The 12,796-nt window shown below is 44.6% G+C and overlaps 1 protein-coding gene across 1 annotated transcript in view; it reads left to right on the forward strand.

Moving 5' to 3' along the window:
• The first annotated feature begins 3,713 nt into the window (after nucleotides 1-3,713).
• The window catches only part of OTOA (otoancorin), an 81,697-nt gene continuing 72,614 nt past the window's right edge, over nucleotides 3,714-12,796 (forward strand). Inside the window, exons 1-7 of the mRNA XM_032242938.1 lie at nucleotides 3,714-4,116; nucleotides 4,450-4,478; nucleotides 4,571-4,601; nucleotides 4,719-4,746; nucleotides 6,767-6,854; nucleotides 9,917-10,048; nucleotides 12,461-12,696. Coding sequence (XP_032098829.1) covers nucleotides 4,026-4,116; nucleotides 4,450-4,478; nucleotides 4,571-4,601; nucleotides 4,719-4,746; nucleotides 6,767-6,854; nucleotides 9,917-10,048; nucleotides 12,461-12,696 — 635 coding nt within the window. The 5' untranslated portion in view covers nucleotides 3,714-4,025. The remainder of the gene's footprint in view (nucleotides 4,117-4,449; nucleotides 4,479-4,570; nucleotides 4,602-4,718; nucleotides 4,747-6,766; nucleotides 6,855-9,916; nucleotides 10,049-12,460; nucleotides 12,697-12,796) is intronic.

Below are 12,796 nucleotides of genomic sequence, written 5' to 3' on the forward strand. Positions count from 1 at the left end.
TGTTTGATATTGACTTCTGTGAGGTATAAATTTACATGCAATACAATGACAGTTCAGTGAGAGCTGATGCATCTGTGTGACAATCACCACAATCAAGACACAGAAAATGGGGACTGAGTGCAATGGGATCCACCTGTAATCCCAGCACTTTGGGAAGCTGAAGTGGGAGGATCGCTTGAAACCAGGAGTTTGAGACCAGTCTGGGCAACACAGTGAGATCCCATCTCTAGAAAAAAAATTTTCCATCACCCCAAGAAGTTCCCTTGTGCCCTGTTGCAATACACTTTTCCTGTTGCACTCTAATAATGACCCAGACCATTCCTGATTTGTTTTCTGACACTGAAGATTATTCTACATAACCTAGAGTTTCACAGAAATGGATTCATGTGGTCTTTTGTGACTGGCTTCTTTTGCTCAGCATCAGAATAATGTTTCCGAGTTTCATCGGTGTTGCCTATATCAGTGGTGTATTTCTTTTCCTATGCATATAATATGTGTTTTTTCCCTTTGGGTGCTTAAAAATTTATTATTTATTTTAAAGATTGACATATAGGCCAGGTGCAGTGCCTCACACCTGTAATCCCAGCACTTTGGAAGGCCAGAGCAGGTGGATCACCTGAGGTCAGGAGTTTGAGACCAGCCTGGCCAACATGGCAAAACCTCATCTCTACTAAAAATACAAAAATTAGGTGAGTGTAGTGGTGCATACCTGTAATCTGAGCTACTCGGGAGGCTGAGGTAGGAGAATTGCTTGTTCCTGGGAGGCGGAGGTTGCAGTAAGCCAAGATCGAGCCACTGCACTCCAACCTGGGTGACAGAGAGAGACTCAGTTCCCCATGGCTCACTGCAGCCTTGAACTCATGGGCTCAAGCGATCCTCTGGCCTCAGCCTCCCAAGAAGCTGAGACTACCTGCATGCAATACCACACCCAGCTAATTTTTTAGTTTTTGTAGACATGGGTACTTGCTATGTTTCCCAGGCTGGCCTCAAACTCCTGGCCTCAAGCAATCCTCTCACCTCAGCCTCCCAAAGTGCTAGAATTACAGGTGTGAGCCACCATGTCCAGCCACACAATTTCTTTGAATTTATAGTATTCCATACCACTGTAGGATGACAATAATTAACAATAACATGCCGGGCGCGGTGGTTCAAGCCTGTAATCCCAGCACTTTGGGAGGCCGAGGCGGGGGGATCACGAGGTCAAGAAATCGAGACCATCCTGGTCAACATGGTGAAACCCCGTCTCTACCAAAAATACAAAAAAATTAGCTGGGCATGGTGGTGCGTGCCTGTAATCCCAGCTACTCAGGAGGCTGAGGCAGGAGAATTGCCTGAACCCAGGAGGCGGAGGTTGCGGTGAGCCGAGATTGCGCCATTGCACTCCAGCCTGGGTAACATGAGTGAAACTCCGTCTCAAAAAAAAAAAAAAAAATAACATATAGTTTCAAATAACTATAAGGAGGATATTGAACAGGAAGAAATGAGAAATGTTTGAGATGGTGGACATGTTAATTACTCTGATCTGATCACCATACATTATATACATCAAAACATCATTATGTACCCCATAAATATGTACAATTATTATATGTCAATTTTTTTTTTTAGATGGAATCTCACTCTGACACTCAGGCTGGAGTGCCGTGGTGCAATCTCGCTCACTGCAACCTCCGACTCCCAGGTGCAAGCAATTCTCCTGCCTCAGCCTCCCAAGTAGCTCAGATTACAGATATGCATCACTACGTTCACCTAATTTTTGTATTTTTAGGAGAGATGAGGTTTTGCCATGTTGGCCAGGTGGCACTGAAGTCATTAAGAAGCAGAGACCCAGATAGGACAGCAAAGTAGGACCATCTCGCGGGCCAACAGTCTTCTGAGCTGAGAGCCTCAAGGAGCTGACAGCATTCTCGGATGAGGGCCTCGAGCAGACTCTGATCCACGTAGTTGTTCTCTCTGAACAAGTCATTATTATTAACAGCAGATGTCCTGTGTTTTCTCACAGAACCAAGATAAACTAGGTGGGCAGCTGGTGCCTGCTTACCACTGATCAGGACAAACCAGAAAGTATTCTCCACAAGGGAGCCACAGGGGCAGGGTCACGTATTTCGTGCTTAAAGAACTGTTTTAACTGATGTGTGATATACATATACTGTCTTGCCACTTTAGAATGCCCCAAGGAGTTTTCCACTTGCGGGGGTGGGGGGGTCGGGGGAGGTGTGGCTAGGTTTTCCTTGCCATCGTTCTTCTTAGCAAACAATATATTTTATCATACACTCAGCATTTCTCAGCAATCATACACTCAGCATTTCTCAACAATGGAGAAAATTATTCTTTGATGATTGTCCCTGATGCCCAATGTATTTGGAAAATTTTCCATTACAACTTGTAGGAGTTATTCTCATTCCGGTGTGAGGTCCAAGTGTTGTTCTGCCTACTGGTGGTTCATTCTCCAGCCTGAGGTGATTTCTTACAAGCATAGGTAGATCAATATTCAGCCAAAGACTCAAAAGACCCTCTTCAGATCTCCAGAACTTTCTCTCTGTGCAACTTCCTCCTCTCCAAGTATTCTTCCTATGGATTCTAGCTGCCTTGATCTCCCTGAAGTTCCACTCTGTCTTTTCTGCTCATTGAGACCTCTAAGCTCTGTTTGGATTCTCCCTCCTTGGGCTATGGGCTGGAGACTCCAGACAGTGTGAGCAGGAGAAATTATAGAGCACAGCTTGTTTGCTTTCCTTGTTAGGGATCTCAGTCTTGTGCTACCTGCTGCCCAATGTCTGAAAAACCTTTGTGTCCACATATTTTGGCCAGCTTTCTAATTGTTTAAGGGAGGAAGGTTTCCCATTGCCAATTACTCAATTATAGCAGGAAGAAAATTATAACTAATTTCTTTCTATTATTATTACTGAATGGTATCCCATTGAATGGAGATACCAGGTTTAACTTTTTACCTGTTTTTGGATATGTGATTGTTTCCAATATCTGGCTACTATGAATGAAGCTATGCAAATATTTGTGTAGACATGTTTTTATTTCTCTTGGTTAAATACCTAGGAGTGACATTTCTTGATCATAGGGTATTGTATATTTAACTCTGTAAGACTCTGTCAAACAGTTTTCCCAAGCAGCTGTATTAACAATGCGTGAGAGTTCCCATTGTTCCATATCATCACCAGCATTTGATATAGTCAGTCTTTTAAATTTTTAGCCATTCCAGTGACTTTGTAGTGGTCTTGTTGTGGGTTTAAGTTGTAAGTTCTTGTTAGCTAATGTTTTGATAATTGTTTGTGTGCTTATTGGCCATTTATACATCTGTTTTTATGAAGTTTAATTTCATATCTTTTTCACATTTTTTGCTTGGCTTGTATATATCTTCTTATTGAATTATAAGAGTTATTTTTATATTCTGGATATAAATTTCTGCCAGATATAATAGAGTCTACACTTTTTTTTTTTTTTTAGACAGAGTCTTGCTCTGTCACCTAGGCTGGAGTGCAGTGGCGAAATCTTGGCCCACTGTAGCCTCTACCTCATGGTTCAGGCAATTCTTCCACCTCAGCCTCCTCAGTAGCTGGGACTACAGACATGAACCACCACACCCTGTTAATTGTGTATTTTTAGTAGAGATGGGGTTTCACTATGCTGGCCGGACTGGTCTCGAACTCCTGACCTGAAGTGATCCACCTGCCTTGGCCTCCCAAAGTACTGGGATTACAGATGTAACCCACCATGCTTGGCCCAAAGTATAGTTTTGACCATGCCTTTTTGTTGGATTGAGAGGAGTCAGGGGTAGTGGTAAGATGCACAGGCCATTGTAATCACCAAGGAGAGAGATGATAACGTCTTAGACTAGAATTGGGGCTTAAATAAAGCAAAGTAGGTAAGTTTTAAAATTATCTTTTAAAAAGACTTCAAGGGATTCTAGGTCTACTTGGTTTTTCCTTTTGTCTTCTGAATGTCCATATATATATTTATATATATATTTTAAAAACCTGAATCACTTCTATGCTTAAATTAACTGCAGGAGAATGTCTCAGGAACCTACGACATACTCCCTTTTCCTATTCCTTTTTCTGAGCCATGGAGTGTTGAGTTACACAGTTCCAAATTCCAGGCAGGGTAAGTCCTGAGGGAAGAATCACCCTTTGTGGTTTCCACACCGTTTAAAGAATGTGGTAGAATAGATCAATTAGGTACATGATGCCGTAAGTTGTTTTGGGGGTGTGTGTGTGTGTGTGTGTGTGTGTGTGTGTGTGTGTGTATGTATGATTTTCAGGATTATTCTAAGAGCATTTTTCAAGCCATGGTTTTCTCCTGGTGGACAGTTATAATTAAAATTCACTAAAAATTTCCTTCATGGAGGCTTTCTCGGGCTTTTCCACTAACCCATAGTTGTAGTTTTGAAGGTCATACAGTTCAATTCTAGTTATACATTCAATGGCTTTCTTACAGATTTACATCCGTTGTTGCAAAAAATGGCGGTGAGTGTTCTATTTTCTTTTAATCAGAATCCCCTCCACTGGAATTGCCAACTTTTGGATGTTATACTTGATGTTATCTTTTTGCCTTTTAGGAAGAAATAATAGATGGAAGCTATCTGAATGGTAATGTGCCCCCTTGGTCTCCACTTGCTTCTTCTACGAATTTCAAACAGAATGCGGCTGTGATCTCTCTGGAATGATTCCTTTTAAAGATCTCTTTTCATTTTATTCCCATTGTAGCACTGCTGGATCTCATACAGTTTCAAAGGTAACCTGCCCTAGAGGAGAGGGGAAAGGATGGGATAGATTTTTAATAAAAATTATTAATGAAAGCCTCTTAATTGTAAAAAGTAATATGTGCTCATTACAAAAAATGTCAATCAATGCACAGTGTTTTGAAAGTCAACACCCTTGCTCCACAGACATTCATTCCTTTTCACTCTAGCATAAGGGCTGAATTTTTTTTTTTTTTTTTTGGAGGTGGAGTTTCACTCTTGTTTCCCAGGCTGGAGTGCGGTGAAGCTACAACCTTGGCGCACTGCAACCTCCGCCTCCAGGATTCAGGCAATTTTCCTGCCTCAGCCTCCTGAGTAGCTGTGATTACAGGCATCTGCCATCACTAATTAGCCCATTGGCTAATTTTTGTATTTTTGGTAGAGATGGGGTTTCACCATGTTGGTCAGGCTGGTCTCGAACTTCTGACCTCAGGTGATCCGCCTGCCTCGGCCTCCCATAGTGCTGGGATTACAGACGTGAGCCACCACACCGGGCCTAAGAGTCAGTGGCCTGGCTCCAGGGCCCATTCCCTCCACTGTTGTGCTATTAACTGCATACAGGTCTGTGTGTCAGTTACCAGGGACATGGGACAAGGAGCTAGGTAGTGTGGAAACGCCAATATTAATAAATAATTCTAATATAATGAGTACTATGATGGATAAGAAATAGGGGTCTTGGGGCCCTGTGTCAGGGATACTCAGTTATGTTAAAGTGAAAGATCCCCATAACCACTCGTTTCCCTAAGATAATGCCAATGGGTACTTTTGGAAATATGCTTTCAGTCTAAGTATTTTATTTATTAACTTATCCATTCATCCATCACTTTATTTATAATAGAAGTAAGATTACAAAAGGCTATTCATCAGTGGCTCGTACCTGTAATCCCAGCACTTTGGGAGGCCAAAGTGAGAGGATCACTTGAGGCCAGGAGTTCCAGACCAGCCTGGCCGACATGGCAAAACCCCATCTGTACTGAAATACAAAAATTAGCTGGGTTTGGTGGTGCATTCCTGTAATCCCAGTTACTTGGGAGGCTGAGGCAGGAGAATCACTTGAATCCAGGAGGTGGAGGTTGCAGTGAGCTGAGATCACACCACTGCACTTGAGCCTGGGTGACAGCGCGAGACTCTTGTCTCAAAAAAATAAATAAATAAAAAGAAAAATGAAAAAGGCTGTTCATGAACATTTACTGTGTGTTGGGCACTGTTTTAAGCAATTTTCATGTGTGAACAAATTTTAATCTCACAGTTGTTAGCCATATTTCATAGGAAAACTGAGGCACAAGAAAATTTAGCAAACTGTCTCAGGCCACACAGCTAAGTGACAGAACTAGGATTCAAATCCAGGTTTGGAGCCCACACTCCTAACTATGCTGTTCCAGCCTCTCATGGTATACCTCACATCTGCTTTTAAAATGTACATCTTTCTAACTCCATCAGTTTGGATTGTAGTCAATCTAAGTAGATTGTTATAGGAATAAGAATATTGTACACAGCTTAGAAATTTGGGAATTGGCTTTGAGAGAATGGGAGCCAGGCAGGTTCCTTAAATTGGAAACTCCCCTATCACTGTGCCTGGTTAAGAAATCTTTCACTTCAGGCTGGGCGCGGTGGCTCACTCCTGTAATCCCAGCACTTTGGGAGGCAGAGTTGGGAGGACTGCTTAAGCCCAGGAGTTTGAGCCTGGGCCACATAGTGAGACCCCATCTCTACAACAAATAAACAAAATTAGTTGGGTGTGGTGCCATGCACCTGTGGTCCTAGCTGCTTGGGTGGCTGAGGTAGGAAGATCACTTGGACTGGGGAGATCGAGGCTGCTGTGATTGCGCAGAGCAAGACCCTGTAAAAAAAGAGAGAGAGAGAGAGAGAGAGAGAGAAACCTCCTACTTCCAAGCACAAAATTTCTAACATCCCTGGTCCATTCCCACGTGACCCTTGGGTACTTAGCTAGTGCAGTACTGCTTGTAGGAGAATCTGTCATTGTGACCTTTTCCCATCTGTCTTCAACTGAAGCTCCCACATGTGGACGGATGATCTGTCCCACAGAGTCCTGGCCTATCTGAATTCCCGGAATGTTGCCTTCACCATCCCCAGCCTACAGGTGTGTACCTGAGACCCATCTGTATGTTCCCTTGTCAGTGCTCAGGGATTGCAAACGCAAGGGCCAGGTAAGTTGGAGAAGTAGGCTGGATGTAGAGAAGTCTTTACTTCTGCAAGGAAAAGGGTTCCAGTTTTTCTTGAAACATGACGTAAGCTATTTTGTCTTTCTTTCATTTTCCCACCCTTGATGGAAACATGGTATATTAGGGTATAGGCTGAGCTGCTGTAACAAAAAGACCCCCAGATAACAGCAGCTCAAATAATTTAGTTTATTTCTTTCTCATGTAATAGTCAGAGCTAAGTGGGAGAGCCACAGAGAAAAGGCAGCTCTATTCCATGAGGTTTCCAAGGACCCAGGTTCCTTTTACCTTTTTGCTCTATCATCTCCTAGGGGGTTACTGCCCATGCGGTGGAAACACCACATCCCTTCTCAAATCCAGGGGAGGGGTGGGAAGAAGACGAGGATGAGCATCTTCTTTTCTGAGATTATGACTTGCAAGTTACACAATTCCTTCTGTGCACATTAGTTTGGCCCACACTCCATAGTCACATCTTACTGCAGAGGAGCCATGTACCCCACTAAAAGTTGAAGGGTTCCATTGATGAAGAGCAGTGAGAGAGTGGATATTTGGATATAGTGATTAGTCTTTCTACCATGGGTGGAAGAAATGTATTTTTTCCTCTTTTAAATCTGCTGTAATGAAAACAACAGCACAAGCTTGTTGATAGGTGGCAAAGGATATTTGCCTTAAGGGGCAATAGGGCATGGTGGTGACTGTGCTGAACTACACAGCACATTCCTGACTGTTAGCCTAGTGTGGCATTTCATGTCTTTACCATCACACTGGATAGCACAGAAAATTGGATAACAGTTTCTTTAGTATTGAGAAATAATTATTCAGTTTAGCAAAAGGTCATTTATGTCATTAATTAATGAATAAAGTTCTTCATTTTTTTTTTTTTTTGAGACAGAGTCTTGTTTTGTTGCCAGGCACCAGGCTGGAGTACAGTGGTACCATCTCAGCTCACTGCAACCTCCGCCTCCCGGGATCAAGCAAGTCTCCTGCCTCAGCCTCCCGAGTAGCTGGGACTAGAGATGTGTGCCACCATGCCCAGATAATTTTTATATTTTAGTAGAGACAGGGTTTCAATATGTTGGCCAGGTTGGTCTCGATCCCTTGACCTCATGATCTGCCCGCCTCGGCCTTCCAAAGTGCTGGGATTACAGGCGTGAGCCACCGTGCCTGGCCGTTGTTTTTATTTTTACTTACGTTTTAATGAAAATGGAAATGTCAACCAACATTCATGTCACAAGTATATTCAGAGAGCTTGTTGTCTGCCAGGTCCCAGGATACTCACTAGCTGGAGACGGCTGTTGGCCCCACATGGCATCTGCTTTTCTTCTCCTTTTCATCAGTCAGAGCAACTGAAAGAGACGCAATGCCTGCCCCTTTCTCTCTAGCCATAATGGATATTCATGAGATGTATCAACTTTAACCTGATTAGTAGATACTTCTCTTTCTGTGTATATAACCATGTTCATTTATTCATTCAATATCTACTGAGTTAACATCTGCTTTCTGCCAGGCATAGCTCCAGACACTGGGGACTCAGTAGCGAACAAGATAGTCATGGACCTTTCATTTTAGGGATGAGACTTTAAGTAAGCCATTATTCACCTTGGTAAAGATAGGGAATAATAGCTGGCACTATTGAGCACTTACTGTGTGCCAGCCACTACTGAAAACACTTTACCCACTCAATCCTCATAGTAACCCTACATGGTAAGTCCTCCTATTGCTTCCATTTTGCAGATAGGAAAACTGAGGCCCAGAAGAAGTGTCACTGATTTAGCAAATAAAAATACGATGTAGCTCTGCATGGTGGCTCATGTCTATAATCCCAGCACTTTGAGAGGCGTAGGTGGGAGGATTGCTTGAGACCAGGAGTTGGAGACAGGCCCTGGCAACATGGCAAGACCCTGCCTTTACAAAAACAAAAACAAACAAACAAACAAAAAATTAGCTGAGTATGGTGGCATGGCCTGTAGTCCCAGCTACTTGGGAGGCTGAGGTAGGAGGATTGTCTGAGCCCAGGAGTTTGAGGTAACAGTGAGCTATGATCATATCACCGCACTTCAGTCTGGGCAACAGAGCAAGACCCTATCTTGAAATCAAAAACAAAAAACAGATGCCCAGTGTCACTTGAATTTCAGATAAACAATGAGGGATTTTTTAAGTTAAGCATGTCCCATGCAACATTTGGGACATACTTATACTAAACAAAAAAAAGTGTCATTTTTCCAGGATGCTCAGTTAAATTCAAATTCAAATTTAACTGCACATCCTGTATTTTACCTAGCAACCCTAGTTAAGTGACTTGCCCAAGCCACACAGCTTGTAAGTGTCAAGGCGGGGATTTGCACATGAGTTGCCTGGGTTTAGAGTTCACCTCTTGCCCATAACATTACACTGGGTATGTCTGTTTAAGGGAGGTTTAGAGAACAATTCCCCAGACAGCAGAGGAAGTCTCTTTCAGGAGAGGCTGATGGCTTCTGCTCCTTGCCCTGTAGGGGATGCCACAGAGTTTGTTCAATTTCACCTATATTTTGCTCCTGTGCTTGTAGCTTGGGTTTGGGTACAGTGCCATCTGGGGAGTACTGAACTTCCTGGGCAAAGTCCAACTGCTATGGATGGGAAGCTCAATCACCTTCAGGGACCACGCAGGCCACGGAAAGGGGGAATCAGGCAGGCTGGGCCTGAGAGTTACTTCAGCAAACAGCTGTCCCTTGGCTTGCCAATTAACAAAAAGGGGATGTGTGCCTGGTGTTGCCAAACCTTTGCATTTTTCAAGAGAAGTTGGAAATCTTGATCTTGTGAGGAATTGCCTCACTTTTAAATGTTGGCAGCTAATGAGGAAATTTGGAGCTGGCCAAACCAGACTGCTGGCCACCAGTTGTGGTCTCTGCAAGGAATGAGGTGGCCGGCTGGGGCCGCTGGCCATGGTGCTGACCATGTGCTCCTCTTTCTGTTCTCACTGACTCTCCCAACACCCCAAATCCAGGCAGCCGTGGAAAACCAGCTGGAGCAGCGTCTGCACCAGCCCCAGAAGCTGCTGGAGGACCTGAGGAAGACAGATGCCCAGCAGTTCCGCACTGCCATGAAATGCCTCTTAGAAGACAAGAAAGACCGCTTGGTGAGGCATCCTTGGCATTCCGGGGGTAGAGGAAGTCCAGCACCACGTGGTGTTTGTTGAATTGAATCAAATTGAGCCTAACTTAGGCCTTGGTCCTTCTTTGTCTCTTCCTCCCTCGTTCTGCCTCCTCCAACATCCTGGGAGCTTTAGGATCTAGGTTTTCTCACTTACTTTCTCCAAAGTTAAAATGAAGGGCTTTATAATTTTTTTTTTTTTTTTGAGACAGGGTCTCACTCTGTTGCCCAGGCTGGAGTGCAGTGGCACAATCTCAGCTCTCTGCAATCTTTGCCTCCTGGGTTTAAGTGATTCTTGTGCCTCAGCCTCCCATGTAGCTTGGATTACAAGTGTGCACCACCAGGCCTGGCTAATTTTTGTATTTTTAGTGGAGACAGAGTTTCACCATGTTGGCCAGGCTGGTCTTGAACACCTGATTTCACATGATCCACCCGCCTTAGCCTCCCAAAGTGCTGGGATTACAGGCGTGAGCTACCACACCTGGCCTAATTCATATTTTTGTGAGTACTAAGAAGTGAGGGACCCTAATTGAGGATCTGAGGATCTCCTGATTGTTTAGCTCAATAAACATCCACTAAAAATAATTGCTATGCACCAGTGGACACAGAGATGACTATCCCTGCCCTCAAGGAGCTCACAGTCTGGAGGGGAGACAAAAAACACAAACAGATAATTTCCACAAAATGAGGCTAATGATCCAAGAATATCACAAAGTAAGGACTCTGAGACCTTAAAAACAGATTTAAAAGCCTGGGAAATGGCTGGGCATGGTGGCTCATGCCTGTAATCCCAGCACTTTGGGAGGCCAAGGCAGGCGGATTATGAGGTCAAGAGATTGAGACCACCCTGGCCAACGTAGTGAAACACTGTCTCTACTAAAACTACAAAAATTAGCTGGGTGTGATGGCGCCTGCTTGTAGTTCCAGTTACTCGGGAGGCTGAGGCAGGAGAATCGCTTGAATCTGGGAGGCAGAGGTTGCAGTGAGCCGGGATTGTGCCACTGCACTCCAGCCTGGGGACAGAGCAAGACTCTATCTCAAAAAACAAACAAACAAACAAACAAAACAAAACAAAACAAAAAAAACACTGGGACTTGAAAAAGTGTGTCATTTGTTCAGGACACACAGATAGTAGAGGCCCTGGGATTTGCACCTGGGAATGCCTGACCCTAGGACCCATGGAGTTTAACCTGTAGGACTGCCATGAGAATTAATGAGATGCTACATGTGTGCTCCAAGCTTTGCACAGTAGAGTCAATGCTCAGTAAAATGGAGGCTTTTTTTTTTGTCTTAGAGACGGGGACTTGCTCTGTCATCCAGGCTGGAGTGCGGTGGTGTAATTATAGCTCACTGTAGCCTTGATCTCCTGAGCTCAAGTGGTGCTCACACCTCAGCCTCTCAAGCAGCTAGGACTACACATGTGTACCAGCACACCCAACTAATTAAAAATAATTACTTTTTAGGGATGAGGCCTCCCTATGTTGCCCAGGCTGGTCTCAAACTGCTGGGCTCAAGTGATCCACCTGCTTTGGCCTCCTGATGTGCTGAGATTATAGATGTGAACCACTGTGCCAGGCCGATCAGTCCTTTTTAAAAGCTCCCCAGGTGGGCTAAGCATGGTGGCTTTTACCTGTAACCCTAGCACTTTGGGAGGTTGTGGGCAGATTGCTTGAGCCCAGGAGTTTGAGACCAGCCTGAGCAACATGGCAAAACTCCATCTCTACAAAAAATAGCTGAGTGTGGTGGCATGTGCCTGTAGTTCCAGCTACTCAGGAGACTGAGGTGGGAGGATCACTCAAGCCCAGGAAGTTGAAGCTGCAGGGAGCGAAAATCATGCCACTGCATTGCAGCCTGGGTGACAGGGCGAGACTCTGTCTCAAAAATAAAATAAAAATTTAAAAAAGCTTCCCAGGTGATTCCAATGTGCAGCCAGAGGTGAGAACCACCAGCTTGGAGGAAAGACACCTGAGTCCCTTTAATGCATTAGAGAGTTTGGCTCAAGATTCCCTGGGAGCACATAAGGGAGGAAAATCTGATTTGAAGTAGGAAGTTGGAGGGATCAGAGAAGACTTCGCCAAGAAGGCGGCAATGGATCCCAGCCTTAAAGGATGAGCTAGATTTCACCAGGAAAAGGAGAGATGCAGAATTCCAGGTAGATAAGGGCCTGAGGTGTGATTGGCAGGTGTATCTGGAGAGTGGGAAGGCTCCTGAGTGGAGCAGGTAAAGGCCTTGACTTTGTTCTGCAGGGGATGGAAAGTTCTAGAAGTTTCAACATAGCAGCATGGTGTTAAACAGCGATCCTGACTTTCCCCACTGTTGCAATGTGTGGTCCCTCCCAGGGCTTCCAAATCAAGAGCCAGCTCTCTCAAGGTGACCCTGGCTTCTCTCATTGCTTTAGGACCTGAAAGACATCATTGTCAACCTAGGAGAGATTCGAAACCGAGCCTTGCAGAGTCCTGGCATGAACCGCAGCCTGTTTCTCATCACACTGGAGAGGTGTTTCCAGGTGCTGAACTCCCTGGAGTGTGTGGAGATCCTGGGCAAGGTGCTGAGGGGGTCTTCAGGCAGCTTTCTCCAGCCGGACATCACAGAGCGGCTCCCTCAGGACCTGTGCAAGGATGCCTTTACGAACCTGTGAGTGGTTCCTCCCACTTTCTTCTTCTCCTTCTTCTCTTTCTTTTCTTTCTTCTTTCCCCTTCTCTCTCCCCCTCCCCCCCTCCCTCTCCTCCTCCCC

Source organism: Sapajus apella, unplaced genomic scaffold, assembly GCF_009761245.1.
Source record: "Sapajus apella isolate SASKATOON/1434 unplaced genomic scaffold, GSC_monkey_1.0 scaffold51, whole genome shotgun sequence".
NCBI lineage: Eukaryota > Metazoa > Chordata > Mammalia > Primates > Cebidae > Sapajus > Sapajus apella.